We start from the raw sequence: 19,370 nt of genomic DNA on the forward strand, positions 1-19,370 counted from the left end.
ATGTTTTATATACCTTTCATTGATTTCCTCAAACGACTTAGGGAGAAAGAGAGAGGAAGGAGGAGGAGGAGAAGAGAGAAAAAGAGAGAGAGAAAGAGAGAGAGAAGCTAATTAACAACAGAAAGAAAAAACAACCAGGAGCATTAAGATTACCCACGTTTGAAAATCATAACCCCTCAGCTTCCCTGAGGTTGTTTTTGTCTCAGTCTGGGCAGCAAGGACATAAGTGCTCACAAGGCGGGGTGCAGGGGAGGGGGAATGGGTGGGATGGGCAGTGTCAGAACAGGGATGGAGGATGGTTTCATTTGCAGTTGGCTCTGTCTCCGTGATCAGCGGGACTGGCAATGAGTTGCTTATGCTCTGCTTCTCTCTATTCATCAACCAATGGCTTAGCTTCCAGAATAGAATTCTCTAAAGCAGGAAAAATGACTTAAATGTTTTCAATGAGGGATAGAGATCAAAACTGTAATCAGTATTTAGCTGAGTGACATTTTGTGTGCTTTTCTATATTTTCCAATTTTAAAAAATGAGTATTACTTTTATAAGTAGAAATGCCATCTTTTTTTTTTTTTTTTTTTTTTTTTTTTTTTTTTTTTTTTTTACAGTTTGCTCTTCTAGAAAGAAGTAAATTATTCTTATTCTTACAGAACAAAGATAAGGTTCTCAGGGAACAAAAAGCACTTAATTAACGTTATGCTTCACAAGCAGTGCCCAATTTACGAATAAGAAGCTTTGCCTTAATTACACACAAAACAATGTAATGAGTTTAGTTCTCTTTGAGAATGGCCATGTCCACTTCACCAAAATTTGCCCTGGCAAGAGCTGTCCCCAGAGGCAAATCAAAAGGCTAACATTGTTCCGTTTTGCCTTGCTGTATCTCCAAAGTTTTCTAAAGGGTAGGAGGATGGTGAACTTTGAAAGGGAGGTTCCCAGTCATCCTAAGAGCAGTGCTTCTTGCTGTGTGACAATTAGGCTTGGAACTGCCTTCAGGGAAGACATCTCCACTATTTCTGCTTAATCCTGGCTTCATGGAGACCCAGCATCTCACTGAATATCCTAGGGAATTGCAGGGAGCACAGAGGTGTCTCTGCTGGTGCAATTTGAGGAGCACCCAAGGGAATTTCCATGTCTACAAGTTACCTGCTTGAATTAAGGAATCCTGTCCCCAAGAAACCCCTTGTAAAAACACCAACATATTTATTACCTGAGAGGGGTACCCCATTATGTCATCCTTTTGCACACCCAAATGTTACTCTCAGCCCCTTGGCCAGGCTCAGAGGGGGAACAGCCCATATGAGTGGTCACTTCAGCTTAGAGAGTGAAGAGGATGGCCCCAGGAGCCAGCCTGAGGACGCCAGCTGGCCCTCAGAGGGAAAGCATGGCAGGAACAAGGCTTCTTTCCCTCCCTCTTAGACAGTGACCAATCAATCCAGTGGGACGCAATGGATGATGATGCTGTGGGCTGTCTCTTTCAGCTGTATCTTTCAGCTGGATCTGGGCATTGAGGCTTTCAGGGTTTGCTGGGCCTTTTCTATAGGCATCAGGCATGCCCAAATAATGTTTAAATGCCAGAATTATATAAATCCCACACAGAGATATAAATAATCTTAAGGAATAGTGAAAAATGAAGTTTTAAAAGTAGATGTGCCAGAGTGGGCGCAAGGTGTTTGAGCCCATTTTACTTGGCACTTACAGTCAGGAAGACGGCCTCATCAAGCTCCTCTGCTTCTCTCACGATGGTCTCCAGGGTGTCCTTGGCAGTGTCCATGCTCTGCAGAAAGTGGACCATCTGCTCATGCAGGAACTCCATCTTCTTCTTCTTCACTTCCTCAAAGCTCTGGGCTTTCTCATCATACTGTGCTAAAACCTTCTTCATCATTTCCTCATTCTGTTCTTCTAGCCTTTTCTCATTTTTACTACAGTTTTCCTGAAAACAAACAAGCAAAAAAGCCCACTTCTGAATGAAACAAGAAATGCTGCTTTTTTTTTTTTTTTTTTTTTTGGAAACACCAGCCTTTTAAAGAATTGACCTCTGGCATCCTGATCAGAGAATCAGACATCACATGCACAGTTCAAATTTCTAACCTACCAATCCCTTTCCCACAATTAGTTTTGCAATAAAGAAATAGAATTTACTGTAACAGTATCATCAAGAAAGTTTTAGCTACCATAATACAAAATATATATTTTTTCATATGGAAGTCTTGCCCACCTGCACTCACACATGATGAAACTTGAAAATGGCATCACGTTGAGTGAGCATCCCTGGCCTTCAGATGGTGGAAATGCATCACTCCACTAAAATCACAGTGCAAGGCAGAAAGCCCAGATATGGAATGGGGGCTACCTCCCCAAATGTTCTCCAGCGAGATGGCAGGTTATCCCACAGTGGGAGAAACTTCGTTGCCTGTCCAGACACATCCAGATGCCTGGCTATCCTCACTAGTGGGGCTAGTAATAAGATGATCCCATAATTTACTCCCTAAAAAGGACACCTGGGGAAGGGGACACCCGAAATAACTAGCATGTACTAGTTGATCTACAACATGAATTAAGCAGACCTCTTACAAGCAAACCAGCATGTGGAGTGGCCCCAGTAGTAGGGAAACTGTGCAGCAGCCTCTGCAGTGGCCTCAGGCCCTCTGCCAGTCCTGATTGACTGGTGAGGGTGCCTGGGCCATCTCTGTATAAGGATGGAGCATTGCTAGTCCCTCTCTTCCCTGCAGAAGGGATAAGAGCCAGCAGCTAGGAGAGTATGAACTCATCAGAGATAGTCGTGCTATGAGAGGCACTCGCTGGCCCTGGGCATGGGACACTGGACAGTGACTCAGAGCATTTCTGCAGAGTTAACCCAGTGAGAGGCATGAAAATGAGGAATGTACTCTAAGACTTGGTTTCTTATCTATAAAATTGGAACAATAATAACACCTATCTCATATAATTGTGAGGATTCAGTCAGGTAAAGCATGTAAAGCATTTGCCCTATTATAGTAAGTGTCTAATAAATGCATGTCTGTTGTTACAGGCAAATCTTTTATCCATAGGCAGAAAGGAGTCTCACTCATTATGCACAGAGAGAAGACTTTAAGCATTCTCGCTTTGAATGGAACCGAACCAACAATGGCAAACAACACATGCGCATAAAATCCCCAAGTCAGATCCCTTCACCTCAGAATCATTTACTTCTGATACTGTGAACAAGCCGGGTTAAGGTAAAATGGGTGTGTTAACTTACCTCAATGGTATTAAAAAAGGATTCTATCTCACTAACAAAGGCTTCAATCCTCAAGGACTTTTCTTGTAAATTTTCTAGAAATTCTGCTAATTGAACCTGAAGAAAAGAATTAAGATATCCTTAGTATATGACATTTAGGAAGAGAACTTCAACCAGTGAGCTCCAAGTTCCTTATAAATTTAGTATGTTTGGTAGAGACTTACTATACTATATCCACTAACAAATCAATCCTTAAATTTTCTTTACTGCCTCATCTGACTATAGATAATTCTGTATGATAATTAGGAGGTTTTGAGTGAAAACCTCAAAACAACTACACAAAGACAGTATATCTTCGTAAGTGAAAGAATGGACTTTCTTGATAAACTGATGAGCTCAAAACATACCTGTTTTAATGAACCATAGATTTGAATGCGTTCTCTCTAGTAAGGCCTTGGTTTTTATATGTTCTGAGAGAGGAGTCTTTTTGCTAAACTGTTCCAATATACCTGAGTAATTTCTTCACTTTTACACTAATGGCCTGAGAAGGTGATCAGAGTGCCACAAGGCCCGAAATTTAGCATACCAACTGAGAGAAACTCCCTACTAAAGGGACCTAAAAGTTCTAATGACCCTCAAAGGGTTAAAATACTCAAGGGGTAACAGCCAACTAGAAAACATATGGGGTGATAGGGGAGCATGGTACCCACTTTAGCCGTAATTATAAACCTAGCAACAGCCAATCTTGCTAAACTTAAAAAATAACAAAGCAGAAAAAATAGCAGAGCTTCAGCTGTCTGATTCACTACCACAGACTGATGGAGATACAACATTGATGGAGGCCTCTTCAGGATCTGGTCTCTACTTCCCTCTATGGCCCTTACCTCTTCTCCACAGCCCCCAGGCTCCAATCACACAGGCTTTGTCATTGCACTCTTTCTCATCTGTGTGCCTTCATATGGTATTCCTTGGCTCTAGAATGTTGTCCCTGCCCTTGACTGCTAGAAGAGCTCTATCTCATTTAAAGCTCACCCAAGCGTCACCTTTTAGAGACACCTTTGCTAACATTCCCCTTCCTACCCCACCATTTCACTCCCAAAAGGTTAGTTTCTCAGAACATTGGGCTTTTGCAACATTGTATTGATTTTGGGAATCTACAAGTCCATCTTCCTTTTTTTTTTCACTCTTAATGATTAGCACAGTTCCTAACACACAATGGGAGATAAATAAACACTGAGAATGCAGGAAGGGAGTGAGTAAATGAAGAAAATAAATAACAGACAAAAGATAAGCACATGATGGGGATGGACTGGGGAGGAAACACAAGGACTTGGGTGATCTGTAACTGCAGCCATTGGCTCCTGGAACAGGCACAAATGCCTGCCCTTAAGATGCTAGAAAATTCTCAAGCTACAATTTTTTAAATTGATTTTTATTTTTAAAAAGTTGCCAACTGGCCAGCTGCAGTGGCTACTGCCTGGAATCCCAGCACTTTGGGAGGCCTAGGTGGGAAGATCGCTGGTAGCCAGGACTTCGAGACCAGACTGGGCAACATACTGACATCTTGTCTCCACTAAAAATTTAAAAAGTAGCTGGGTGTGATGGCATGTGTCTCTAGTCCCAGCTACTCAGGAGGCTGAGGCGAGAGGATTGCTTGAGCCCAGAAGGCTTCAGTGAGCTATGATGATCATGCCGCTGCACTCTAACCTGGGCAACAGAGACCCTGTCAAAGAAGAAAGAAGAAAAAAGGAAGAAGAAGAAGAGGAGGAGGAGGGGGGAAAGGAAGAGGGGGAGGAAGAAGGGGAGGAGGAGGAGGAGGAGGAGGAGGAAGAAGAAGAAGAAGAAGAAGAGGAGGAGGAGGAGGAAGAGGGAGGAGGAGGAGGAAGGAGGAGAAAGGAGGAGTAGGAGGAGGAATTGCCAACCAAACAACTCTTACTAATCTTCATAGCTGACTTAATGAAATGAAGCTAGCTGCTTGGCTTTAGTCAACTGGGTTCCCACCTTCTCCTTCTCATACTGTTTAGAGAAGATCAAGAATTAAAAAAAACTTTAAAAATGATTTTAAGGCAGGAGACATCATATCTCTCTACTTATAAAATTTGTTTTAAATTGATAATACTTAGATGATTATTTTTTAATATCTAAAACTCATAGAGATAAACAAAACATATTAAGAAGACCAAAAAAATTCAGTCTTCTTTCTGCTGGCAGTGCTCAGTAGTTGTGAGTTAAAACAAAGTATCACCACAGAATGGGGCCCACTTCCACTGTAGCTCATGCATGTGACGTCTGAGATTTCACAAAAGAAGTTGCCCTACTCCCTAACCCCAAACTTTAACAAGTAAAGTTTCAACAAAACTATACCCTGGAGAACTAGAACCAATATCAGACAAGTTGAGAAGAATTAATTTGGGAGTTAAAAAATGCCAAGATTCTAATATGTTATCTTATTGAATCAAAATGAGTCTGATAATTATTTAACAAGGACCTAATTGAATGATCATATTGAAAATCACTACCATTATCAAGGTACTGAGCCAAGCAGTATGCGTATATAGTCAAGAACATGAGCTCTGGCATCAGAAAGATCTGGGTACCAGCCCCAGTTTCGCCTTCCATGACCTTGGGCAAATCATTTAAACTCTCTGAGACGATTTTATTATCTGCAAACTAATGACAGTGACAGAGCTGTTAGAAAGACTAAAAGATATCCTGTATATAAAGAACTTAAGACTGGGCATTGTGACTCACACCTGTAATCCCAGCACTTTGGGAGGCCAAGGAGGGAGGATGGCTTGAGCCCAGGAGTTCTAGACCAGCCTGGGCAGCATAGGGAGACCCTGTCTGTACAAAAAAAATTTTTTAATTAACCCAGTGTGGCAGTGCATGACTATATTCCCAGCTACTTGGGGCTTGGGAGGCTGAGGTGGAGGGATCACTTGAGCCTGGGAGGTCAAGGCTGCAGTGAGCTGTGATTACACCACTGCACTCCAGCCTGGGTGACACAGCGAGACTCTGTCTCTAAAAAACAGAAACAAAAACAAAAAATAGTGCATGGCACAGAGTAAATCCTCAATCGTTATTGTTATTTAGTAATTTTAAGATAATTCCAGCTGCCCTATGGAGAATGGATTAAAGAGGTAAGAATGGTGAGACCAGTAGGAGGGCTATGGAAAGGTAGAGGAGAGTCTCAAAGACTACATTCCAATAGTATCTCAGGGAAGTGGAGTATTTATAGTCACTTACAGGAGGATACATGTTGGGACTAACTTATCTGGAACACTGGGGTCCTACAGACATAGCCAGAAAGAATGCAAAAAAATTTCTGCTTCTAACATGAATTTTATAAATTAAAAGGAAATACAAAGAAAGTAAAATCTTAAACTGTCTTAATGTATTATTCATATATAACTTGCAATGAAATGTCTCAATGTATTGTAAATGTGTCTCTTTAAAGGATGATATTGTAGATAAATAGGAAGGAAACTGCTTTTTGCAGTTTTTTGCTCAAAGGTAATTTTTTAAATTTCAAATTATTTGGCATTTTTGGTAATGTTAAGGACTATTGCCATAAAATACCAAGCTCCTCAAGGGCAGTGACCCTGTGTTGTCTCTCTTGCTAGTCCCTAGGCCTAGAAAAATGTGTGGCACACAGTGTGTACAGTTGTCTTCAATATGTGCAGAGGACTGGTTTCAGGATGTCAGCAGATACCAAAATATGAAGATGCTCAAGTCTCTGATATAAAATGGCATAGCCGGCATACATCCTCTCCTATACTTTAAATCATCTCTAGATTACTTATAATGCCTGATACAGTATAAATGCTATGTAAATAGTTGTACTATATTGTCTTTATTTGTATTATTTTTATTGCTGCTATTTTTATTTATTTTTTATTTTATTTTATTTTTGAGACAGGGTCTCACTCTGTCACCTAGAGTGGAGTGCAGTGGCGGGATCTCAGCAAACTGTAGCCTTGACCTCCCGGGCTCAACTGATCCTCCCACCTCAGCCCCCCAAGTAACTTAAACTACAGGTGTGCGCCACCATGCCCAGCTAATTTTTGTATTTTTAGTAGAGACAAGGTCTCCCCATGTTGCCCAGGCTGGTCTCAAACTTCTGGGCTCAAGCAATCCTCCCACCTCGGTCTCTCAAAGTGCTGAGATTATAGGTGTGAGCCACCACACCCGGCCCCCTCTTATTGTTTTGTGTGTGTGTGTGTGTGTGTGTGTGTGTTTTTCCTGGATATATTTGATCTGCGGTTGGTTGATTCTAAGCATGCAGAACTCAAGGATAAGGAGGGTGGGCTGTACTCAATGAATGTCTGTCAAGCCTACCTTAACTAAATTCTTGGAGAAATATTCTTAGTTTGCTTTCAGACCATTCTGCTTAAAGATCAATGATCAAATATTAATCATCTTTAAAATTGAGAAAATGTTAAAGCAAATTAAATGTGTATATATATATTATTAATTATGTGTGTTCAACATCTATTTACCTTTACAGCACTTATAGCTGTGTCAAGCGTTGAAACTTCATGGTCTTTGTGGGTGCCAAACACCTTGTCAGTGGCAGAAATTGGACATTTGCAGGTGTAACAGTATGTGTCAATCTGGGACTTTTTCAGCTCTTTTTGTGCCTTTTCAGTTACTACCTCAGATGATAATTGGTCTTCTTCTTTCCTCTCGCTGCCCAACTCTTTTTGTTCAGCAGATGTACTTTGTTCTGCCTCACTCGCAAATTCATTTTCACTGATGTGCTCAAAGGATTCCTTTCCTTGAGATAAGACATCTTCAGGTGTGGATTCTGAAGACAGTTCTTCTGATAATATGTCTTGAGGAAGCACTTCATTATGCAGGGATTCTGTAAATTCATACTCATCCTGAACAGGGCTATTACGGAGCCTCTCTTCACTTGGCTCAGGTGGGACCAGGATTTTAGGTTCTTCTAGTGATGTTTCTTGAACATGAGTTGCACCAGATGCAAATTCTTCCTCCGGGAAGGACACTTGTACTGGGACATTCAGGTTGACCTCTGGACTTGCATTTCCGACTTCATTACCCTGACTGCCTGCTTCATCTGCACGCTCCAGAACATGATGGTTGTCTTCAAATGGAACCGCATAACTTATTTTCTGGGTAGCCACTCTGACGTCCTCTGTGATGGGAGCTTTCTTCTGCATCGCTACGTTACCAATGGTCTCCACGTGGTCTACTGATTCTCCTTCCCCATAAACACCTTTCTGTTCTTCCAGACTCTTCTCCCTGCAAATAGTTCCAAACTTTCCCCAAATTTCCCCTTCTGCAGCTATCGGTTGGTATGAATCATCCTTACCAACTCGTTTTTCTTCCAGACCTTGGCCCTGGTCCTTTTGAGTTAGAGATGTGTCATGGAGAATGTCATCTTTGAGTATGTACTTCTCGAAATATATTCCTGTTCCATCATCAGTGTCAGAATTTCTGCTGGGAAATGATGCCTCAGAATTCACACTGTCACCTTCAGAAGCTGTCTCCTCTTCCTTCTTTTTCTCTCCAACTGCTTCTTCATACAGATCCTTATATAAAAATGCAAGTGCAGGTGGCTCCTCCAGAAATTCTGGATCAATGACTTTAATAGTGGTAGGAAATATCTGGGTTCGTGATAGAACTCCTTCCTCTGCTTCAAATAAAGGCATCCCCGGTGACTTTGAGTCCACATATCTCTTTGTGTCCTTTGAAACATTCCTGTCAGCTGAGTTTTGGCTTTGGGTCTCTGGATGAGATAATATGTCGTGGCCCTTTTCTGGTCCATAAAAACTTTCATCTAATTTCACCAAGTCATATTCATGTTCTAGTGCACTTTCCACTGAACTTACTGGGAAAGAGATAGTTTCTTCTGTAACTTCCTTTGAGAGTTTCTCTTCAACATTTAATTTCTGTGGAGCTTTCTGTTTTTCTGGGTCTGGGGAGATGTTATAATCAATCAAAGTATATTTTTCAAAATAATCCTCTTCACTGGGAATTGTGGGCTGAATAAATGATAAATCAGTTTCTGAATCTGTGGATATCTCTTCTTTTGTCTTACGAGTTTCCTTTTGTTTATTTTCTTTCAATGGGGTAACTTTTTCATCTTCTAACCTGCTCTTTAATGTTTTATGACAAGCAACTGTTTCACTATCATCAGGGAGTGGTATGGTTTTAAATGAGGCTTTCTCTTCCAAATATTCTAATTTATCTTGCATTTGTTCACTTTCTTCCTGATCGATTGAAGAAATAAAGGCCGGAGCATGAATATTCAATATCTCACAGCCTTCAGAAATGATACTAAAGGCAGTCTTCTGATCTTCTGAAAGTCCAGCTGGCTTACTAGTCACTGTAAAGTCTTCACCTTTTGCATACGTGTCTTCAGGTTCCTTGGGCATTTCTTTATTAGAAACCATTTTATCAGCATTGCTTGCTGATGTATTAGATATAAATTGAGCATAGTTGCTTTTTGCTGAAGACAGTGGTTCCTTTACACGGGTATCTTCCGCAGCCTCCAAGTGGTGCTTTGAAACAAGAACAGATTGTTTAGGCACATCGGATGTGTCATCTTTAGATGTCTGAATAGTATGAACTGTATGCCTTTCTGGAGTCAATTCTGATCGTGGCATTTCTTTTTTCTTCACTGCGTTAATTTCTGGAGAAGCTCCTGAAGCAAGAGTTTGTGGTTTTACAGGTGACAGCAAATATGGCGGTGTTTCTGAGCTCTTAGTTTCATCAAAAGGACGAGCTAAAGTCCTTTCGGATTCTTTAGATGGAAATCCTTCTTTCATACTTTCTTTTGTGATATCTACTGAACCACCTTTCCATAGCTCTGACTCTTTGAACTGTTCTTTTTCTTCACTGTGATCTGGCATATCTCTGCTTGACTTTTCTAACACTAGATTTCCTTCCTGAGACAAAGAGTGGTTCTCTATTTCATCATGACAAGAAAGAACCACTGGCAGGAAAGTCTTAGTTTTCTCCACCAAAACTTTACTTTCTTCTAAAGGATGTGGTTGGGTTCCTACTGCCTTTTCTTGAAATCCTTGTTTCACAATTTCTTTTGTGATATCTACTGAACCGCCTTTCGATAGCTCTGACTCTCTGAACTGTTCTTTTTCTTCACTGTGATCTGGCATATCTCTGCTTGACTTTTCTAATACTAGATTTCCTTCCTGAGATAAAGAGTGGTTCTCTATTTCATCACGACAAGAAAGAGTCACCGGCAGGAAAGTCTTGGTTTTCTCTACCAAAACTTTACTTTCTTCTAAAGGATGTGGTTGGGTTCCTACTGCCTTTGCTTCTCTGATTTCTGGGTGAGCCTCTGCGAGCATGGCTTCTGATTTTTCAGTAACTGATGTAGCTTTAACTAATGAAAATGATTGAGTTTCACCCAAAGAATGACCTAAAGAGATATCTGATTCTCTACTCATAGACTCGGCTACATTCACAGAATAAGGCTGATGTTCCTGCTGCTTCTTTCCTTCTGAAAGCACATATACCTGATTTTCTTTTTCTTCACCTTTCTCCTTTTCAGAACCAACAATGATTTTGGGTCTTTCACTGTAGTCTTCATTTTGATAGAAGTGCTGTGGCATAGCATCGGCTTTTGATTCTTTCAGTTCAGTAGATCTAGATCCATGTGTAATTTGTGTCTTTCCTATTTCATTACTATCTCTAAGCTCTAATGGGGCCACAGAGTTTTGTTTTTCTGCCAGCACCTTCTTTTCTGCCAAGGTATATGATCTGTTTTCCAAATTATCTTTCTTCTCAGTTGGACTAACAGACCTGAGTTTTGTTTCCTCTTCGGAAATTTTCAAGGAAGTAGGATTTTGCATTTCTTTCTTGAGTCTGTCTTCACTGAAATCAATTAAACTGCCTTTTGATTCTTCTACTGGCAAAATAATTGACTCTGGTTTCTCTGATTCCTTTGTGATATTTTTACTTGCAAAGTTGGAGGAAGCTGATTTTGGCTGTTGTGGCACCTTATCTACTACATCAAATGAAAGGAGTGATTTTTGGTTTTGATCACTTCTTGGCTCTTTCTTAAAAATAGAAATATTCCATTTAGATGGAGGAGCGATTGCTGGCTTCTGGACTCCTTTACTATCAGTAACATGAGGAGGAACAATAGTTTTGGCTTCTTCCATAACCAATTTCTCACCGATTAGTGAATAAGATTGAATTTCAAGGTTCTCACCATCAGCAGAAGTAACTACTGAGTTTATGTTCATTTCCTCTGAATCGCCTGAGATTTCTTTTTTTCCATAATCTTCCCTAGACACCTCAGAAATGAATTTTGGCTGTTGTAAATCTTCTACATTTGATAAAATCATGGATTTTTCTTTAACGTTTTGACCGTCACCAGATTTTACTAAAGTACCTCTGGGTTCATCAGCAGTTTTAAGTTTTACCTCTGATAATGAATGATCAGCTGGTTTCTCAGCTACATTAAAATTGGTGGGAATTGTACCTTCAGGATCTATCACAGTCACTGCTTTTTCTACGGATGGACTTGGCTGTGTTTCTAAGTCTTCTTGTTCAGCAACTTTGTTATCTGGAGTGCTCGATCCAAAAAACAAGCTGGACATCCACGATTTGAAAGATGAAATTCCTTTCTTTCCCTTTTCCTCAGGAAGGTCCGGCTTAGCCACCTTTGGTTGTGTAGGTGGCTTTTGTGTCACCTCAGGTGACTCTGGGGATTGAGGCTCTCTTGCATGGATTGAGGAGATGGGTTTTCTTTGTGTGGGTATTTTTACTTCAGGTGCTGGTTTCTTTCCCTCATCAGCATCATCAATAACCTTTGACTGAACCATTTTTGATTCTTCCAATGGCTTCTCTTCAGGAAAAGGAGGTGTGCTCCTGTGTGCTTCTTTTTCATTGCCCAATGCAGGTTCCACACCTTCTGCCGGGAAATAGGCTGTTTTGACAGAAGAGGAGATTGTTTCTGACTTCACCTGTTCCACTGATAGGCCAGACACTGGTTTCTGGAAGAATCTTTCAGGAGGTAGCTTAATTTTTTCCTGGCTATCTTCTTTGGAAGGCCAGGAAAGCTCTGTGTTTGCTTTCTCCAATAGCAAACTTTCACTCTCCATCAAAGAATGAATCTCCTTCCCCTCTGCTATGTTTCTCTCTACATTTCCAGCTAGGACTAAAGACTTTGGTTCTTCAGCCAGCTTTACTTCTTCAGAAGAGTAACTTTTACTTGATAAGGTATCTACATTACCACTGGAAGTATCAAGAGCAGATACTGCTTCTTGTGATGACAAATGAGATTCTTCAGCAGAATGCGGCAGGACCTGCTTTCTCACTTCACATGTATGGTCCTTACTGGACACAGCAGCCTTGAGCTGCCCTGGCCTCAGCTCATTGCTGCCAGAGGAATCCAGCTGCACAGATCCTGCTATTCTCTGTTCGTGTTGACTAGCCACATTTTCTGGCTTTCCCAACATCCAGTTTTCATCCTTTGGAGAAATAAAGAATTCTTCCATTTTTGTTTCTTTGACATCCACAGGCTTGGTTGTCATAAATGATTTTGATTGTTCCAAAGGCAAATTCTCTCTCATAAGTGAAAACTGCTTAATACCCAGATCTTGTTTATCTTCAAAAGAGGTGCTTACATCAGGTAATTTAACAGTTTGATCTGAATGAAGTGCTTTTTCTGTCTTTTTTTGTTCCACAAGGAGGTCAGAAGGAGCAATCTTTGATGGTTCTGTTATACTCTGGAGTACCTGGGATGAATTTGAGTGGCCTGTTTCTTCACTTAGCTTATCTAAAATATCTCCCATGACTTGTGCCTTCAAATTTCCAGTTGGTGGTAATGGGCCTATTTCTTGATTTCCTCCCTTTTTAAAGTCGGCTGGATGGCTAACCTCCTCTGATAATCCTTTTAAAGAAAAAGTAAATGGCTGAAATTCTTCTGGGTTGCCTCCTTCAGCTACAGAGGCAGGTGGTTCTTTCGACTCTAGGCTGACGATCTTGGGAGAGAAAGGTTTAATTTCTTCATTCTGAGATTCCTCCCTAAGCAATGATGAAAGCTCTGAAATTGCAGGCATCGTAGAAGATGCATAAAGCTCTCTATTTTCTTCCTTTCCTTCTCTGCTCCTAAGCTCAGCTGGGCCTTTTTCTAAAACAGAATCCTCTGTTTCAGTTATGGGAGACTTTGCTTGTTTTGTACCTATGGATCCACTTTGTCTACCTAAATCACTAGAAAATTCTGACCCAGCATTTGGTAATTCCAACGGTTGGTGTGGCTTGTCTTTCTTCTCAGGTTCCAAAAACAGCTCTGCCAAAGCAACATCTTGTTTTTCTGATGGGAAGTCTCCCTGAGCTGTAGAAGATACCTCCACTGCCAGTTTGTTATTATCATCACTGAGGAGCAGTAATGTTGGGGCTAAACCTGATGCTAAATTTTCCAACTCAGGAGATGAACTTGCTGTTTCCTCATCTTTGCCTTTTGGGATTATATGTTTGGATGCAGGTGACACATTTTGTGATGAAGGAAGTTCAGTTTCTTTCTTCTTTATCTCACCCCATAGGCTGAGTGAAAGCTCATGTTCAGGCTCTAACACCTCTGAGGTAGACATCAAGCTCTTCTTCTGTGATGAAACCAAACGTTCAGAGTCACAGACTGTAGAAAATAAAAGATCTTGTTTGTCTTCTACCCTTGCTTCCTCAGATTTATCTGAATGCTGAGAAGATGATGTTTTGATTACTGGCAACCCAGCTTTAACTTCTTTGGCTTCTACTTCTGACAAAACAGAATGCTCTGCTATAGAGGAGACACTTGGAAGTGAATCAAATTTAATTTCCTTCTCTGCTTCTGACCAAGCTAAATGTTTGGATGAAGTTTCAATGGGAGAAGCACCTTTAATTGCCACCTTGTCTTCTTCTGCAAGAACTGAATGGTCATCTGCAGATGTTACCAGTGGTGGCAAACCACTTCCTAATTCACCCTTTCCTACTTTTATTAAGACTGGACGATCTACAGGAGTGACAAGAGATGAATCTGTTGGGATTTCTTCTTTTACTGCTCTGGTTAAGTTTGAATCAAGCTTAGTTACAGATGCTGTAGTTGTTGAGGAACTGGGTTCAATTTCTTTTTTAATTTCTTCTGACAAAGCTGAAAATGCTAGTGCAGGTGGACCATGTTCAACTTGCTTTTCCACTCCTGAGGAAGCTGAATGAAGCACTATAGGTGTAGTTGTTATTTTGGAATAATGTTTCATCTCCATTTTCACTGCTGATAAAACCTCAGGTCCAGATAAAGATGTTTCCTTTAGAGGTGAATATGGTTTTATTACTTCAGGCTCATTCTTGGACAACTTTCTCTGTTCTAGTTCAGAAGTCACATTTAGAACTAATTTGGGCTTGACACCCTTCTTTGGCTCATCTACCACGTCAGGCAAAACTGAATATTTCATCTCAGACTCTGGAACATTTGGAGGCTGAGGCTCCATTTTTTGATCCTGTGATACATGTGCTGTAGCTTCTTGAGAATCAGGCACAATTTCTTCCTTTCTGACTTTTGACAAAGCCATCTGTTCATCTGCAGCTTTTAGAGTGAGTGCTGCTGTGGGTTCCTGTTCTTTCTTGATTGCAGGGACTGAATCAGGTAAAACTGAATGTGGAGATGCAGGTTTGGTTTCTTCCTTTACTATAAATGATTGTGCAGGTAAAGCAGCAGGTATTGCAGCTACTGATGAACTTGCCTCCCTTTCTCCCTTCTCCACTTCACTGGTTAAATGTGAAGGAATCAAGTCTTCAGACTCAGGCTCTAAATATGCTTGAGTTTTCTGCTTCTGTGCCAAAATGAGATATTCAGATACAGATGTTGAGGTTGTTGGAATCTCTGGCTTAATTTCTGCTTTCTCTGATTTATCTGTTGAAGGCGGCAGACTTAAGTCTTCAAGCGGAGACATCAAAGGGAAAGTTTCAGCTTTTTGCTTCTGTGATGAACTGAACTGCTCAGATACAGGTGTAGCAGCTGTGGATCCAATGTCTTCCTCATCCGCTTCTGAAAAGCAGGAATAACCTGAAGCAGACACTGCAGTTAATAGTGAATCAGGCTCAAGTTCATTTTTCTCTGTTTCTGAGATTCTAAAGGGAGGGATTGAAACTTGTGATGCTGAGTCTGGAGAGAACAGTTCCGCTTCTTCAGTGTCTTCATCTGACAAAATAGTGTGCTCAGATGGTGATGTTAAACATATTGGAGAATCGCACTCAAATTCTCTTTTCTCTGCTTCCTGGGTTGCATACGGTGGAAATGAGAATTCTGACACAAATGCAGAATCTGGAGAAAAAGGTCCAATGTCTTCTTGATCTTCTTCTGATAAATTCATGGGTGAGGATGCACCTTTTAGATTTAGAGATCTATGGACAATTTCTTCCTCCTGTGCCTCCGGTGTTGCATATGGTGGTACTGAAAATTCAGAAGCAGATGTAGAAGAGGGTGTGTATCGTTCCAACTCGACTGCCTCTTCGTCTGATAGAACAACATATTCAGATGGGGTGGCTGAAAGTGGTGGGGCCTGGCATTCAGAAGTCATCTCGGTTGTGTGTGGTGGGAAAGAGTGTTCAGATGCAACAACCAAATCTGGGGAAGATGGTCCAATGTCCTCCTTGCCGTCTACTGACAGAACTGTGTGCTCGGAAATACCTTTTGGTTTGAATTGGGATGCCTCATTGATTATTTTCTTTTGAGATTCCTGTGTTGCATTGAGTGGGGCTGCATATTTGGAGATCAACTTTGAATCCGGTGTGAAACGTTCACTTCCTAGGTCCTCTCCTTCTGATGGGACCACGTGTTCTGATGTGGCAGTAGAAGGCAGTGGTGACTGGCATTCAGAAGTCTTTTCGGTTGTGGATGGTGAGAGAGAGGGCTCAGAAGCAGGGGCCACAGCTGGAGTAAACGATCCAGTGTCTTCCTTCTCTTCTGATGGAATCATGTACTCAGAAACACCTTTCGATATTAACGGAGACTTATGGTCAATTGTTTGCTTCAGTGACTGTTTTGTTGCCTGTGATGGAACTGAATATTCAGAAGCAGATGTGGAGTCTGGTGTGTAACACCCACTTTCTGAGGCCTCGTCTCCTGATAGGACCATGTGTTCTGGTGTAACTGTTGAAAACAGTGGAGACTGGTTCTCTGAAGTCTTCTCAGTTGTGGATGGTGAGAGAGAGCGCTCAGATGCAGGGGCTGCAGCTGGGGAATAAGCCTCAAATTCCTCATTCTCTTCTTCTGACAAAACTGCATGTTCAGCTATAGCTTCTACATTGGATGGGGGAACTGGCTCACCTTCTTGCTCCTGTAGTTCATGGTTCAAATCCTGTGGTACTGAATACTCTGATACAAAAGCAGAATCAGTAGAAACAGATGCAATTTCCTCTCTTTCTTCCTCAGACAAAGCAACATGTTCAGAAGATGATGCTGCCAATAATGGTAGAATAAGCTCTTCTTCTTTGTGCTCCACTTCACGGGACATATGTGGTGGGAAGGGCTTCTCGGAAACCAATGGGCTTTCTGGGTAATCAAGTTCTATGATCTCTTCTTCTACTAAATTAGAATCTTCAGGTTCAGGGGTAATAGCTATGGGTAGGGAAGTTTCTATTTCTTCTTTCTCTGGTTCTTCTAACATTAGAGGTTCGGAAAGAGAAATGGATGGCTCAAGCATGTTTTCCTCCTTCTCTCCTTTGACACTGGGATGGGTAGGGGTCAGTTTTGCGGAGACTGGTTCTGCCCTTTCTATTGAAGTCAGGTCCGGCTGTTCTTGGTCTGGGTCCAAACCATCCTGGGTAGATGCTGCCAGACCTGGTGACACTGCCTCCAGAGAAATGGAATGGTGAGCAGAATACACATCTTCCTTCTTTACCTCATTAGCAAATGATGGTGAGACTGAAGAGTCATTCTCTGAAGCTGCAGTTCCTGGTGAAGCAAGCTCCCATTCTTCCTTTGTTGTTCTCAGGAACATAGTTGCAGGTGTGTCGGGTGTCACAGATGGAGGTTCCACTTCATGTGGTTTTGCTTCATCTTCTGGCTGTTGTGGCACTGACTGTGAATGCCTGAGCTGTATTCCTTGTTCTGCTCTGTCACTACTTGAATAAGAGGGAACTGTGTGCTCCAATGCAGATGTGGCATTTAGGGGAGAATCAGCATAAATTTTCTTTTGATCTTCATGACTGAACATTAAGGTTAGGGACTCTGATCCTTTGGAGAGTGCGCCTCTCCAGGGTGGAAAAACCTCTTTTACTTTATCCTCTATGCTTTGGGCTACTAATTTGCGTGTTTTGGACACTGTATTAGAACCACTATTGTCCAAATCTGGCTCTAGACTAATGGATGCATCTTTCCCTTTCCTATAATGTATTTCTTTAATTACATAACCCTTTGGCAATGTTCCATAAAATTGTAGAGGAATTAATTCTTCTTTAACCGAATTAAACATCTTAATTTTATATTGTACTGTTCCTATGTAGACTGGTCTTAACACTAATGGCTTGTGTTCTTTGTATATTGCCCCAGTAATTGGAGGTGTATTTGAAGTGGTCTTCTTTTTTCTTGCTTTATCATAAATGCCAGTATATGACTTCTCTTTCTCCGTGGTTAGTACCTGGCTTGCTGAAGTTAAAGGACTGCCTTTTTTGTTTGTTGGAACATCTTGGGATTCAAAAGAATTTCTTTTTCTGTTGCCTTTCCGGCGTAATGATGGTGAACCATGCTTTGACTTATGAGTCCTTTTCCGAACCTTTTTCACTTCATCCACAATAAAGGAAACATTTCCAGGAGGAGAATTCACAGTTGACCCTTCCCGACTACACACACCAGAAGTCTGACTTTCTTCTGAAGCCCAAGGAGTAGAAGATCTACTTGAATTGGTTTCCCAGGTTATCCCACTATCTTCCCTTTGGACTGTCACCATGGAAAAGGAGGGGTCAGATATGATACACTCCTGCTTGATCTTTCCCTCTTCATCCTGGTCTGATAACCTACAGCAAATAACAATATTAATTATATATTATCATAATAAAATAATATTAATTAATTAATAGAATAAGTAAATACATTTTTACCAGGTAAAGGATTAATGTGAAATTAAAATACATCAATATTGCCTTCCATGTCAAAAAGAGGGATGTATATCAAATAAAGTTTAAAAACCAAAGTCAGGATACCCAATACAATGACACATCCCAGGCTGGAATGACTCACTATTCCACAAACTCAAAAAAGCTAAAGTTAAATTTACCACCTTCTCTCATCAGGATTGCCTTCCTGATCTCGTCGGGACTCAGCAGTCACTCAAGCCCACTCTAGTCACCAGCATCTTCATAATAACTCTTGTATCTGTGCTCTCTCCGTTACCACGATCGCCACCTCACCCAGCTTTTCACCACTTCCCTCCTAGTCACTGCCATTAACTTCCTAACTGGTCAGCTGGCATCACAGGTACCTCATTTCCCCCCACTCTTAACCCACTGTGCCCCATCCTCCCAGACTGGCTTTACTAAACAGCTCAGTATGCCACCCCCTGCTTTAAAATCTCAGCAAATTCTTCATATCCACAGGAAAAAAAAAAAAAGATGTTCAAAATCCTTAGCTCTCTAATCCCTATCTGACATTCTTTCCAAGTGTGTACCTGCACCCTACCCCTACAGGTAAATTCCTGTTTTAACAATAATTCACTGTTTGGCAAATAGATCTTGGGAACTCTGAGTCATGATAAAGAGAAAACAGGTCATTGAATAGAGAGAGGTCACAAAAAATGTCAACCTACTGTGCTTCACTTTCCTCATCTATAAAACAGGGATAATAATAGAACCTATCTCGTGAGCTTGTTGTGAAGATTAAATTAGTTAACTCACGTGAAATGCTTAGGGAATATTCCTGGCATGTAGTTAGTGCTCACTCAATAAATGTTATCTGTAGTCAGGCCTTCCTGATGACACATGATGAAAGGCGCCTGGGCATGATCACTTGCAGCTGCTACGGGATACAGACGTGTGGAAAGGCTGTGTCCGTGGACTGGTCTCTCATCCCTTCCGAGATGGCTGGCTTTGGCCGCTCCTTCATTTGCTATTGGGCCCCCATCTTAGACTCTGTAGCGCTCTTCTCTGAAATTGTCTTCTACCTCTTCCTCACTTGTACTTACGCTGT

At 41.2% G+C, this 19,370-nt stretch overlaps 1 protein-coding gene across 2 annotated transcripts in view; it reads right to left on the reverse strand.

Annotated features, from left to right (window-relative positions):
- Nucleotides 1-19,370, reverse strand: part of CMYA5 (cardiomyopathy associated 5) — a 105,593-nt gene that overhangs the window by 47,033 nt on the left and 39,190 nt on the right. The window contains exons 2-5 of one of the 2 annotated variants that reach the window (XM_003822278.6): nt 7,714-18,202; nt 3,236-3,331; nt 1,694-1,927; nt 14-36 (exon numbers count right to left, since the gene is read on the reverse strand). In XM_003822278.6, the coding sequence (XP_003822326.2) occupies nt 14-36; nt 1,694-1,927; nt 3,236-3,331; nt 7,714-18,202 (10,842 nt within the window). The remainder of the gene's footprint in view (nt 1-13; nt 37-1,693; nt 1,928-3,235; nt 3,332-7,713; nt 18,203-19,370) is intronic. The other variant, XR_008625358.2, reaches the window with a different exon arrangement.

The sequence above is a fragment of the Pan paniscus genome, chromosome 4 (assembly GCF_029289425.2).
Source record: "Pan paniscus chromosome 4, NHGRI_mPanPan1-v2.0_pri, whole genome shotgun sequence".
In the NCBI taxonomy this organism is placed as follows: Eukaryota; Metazoa; Chordata; class Mammalia; order Primates; family Hominidae; genus Pan; species Pan paniscus.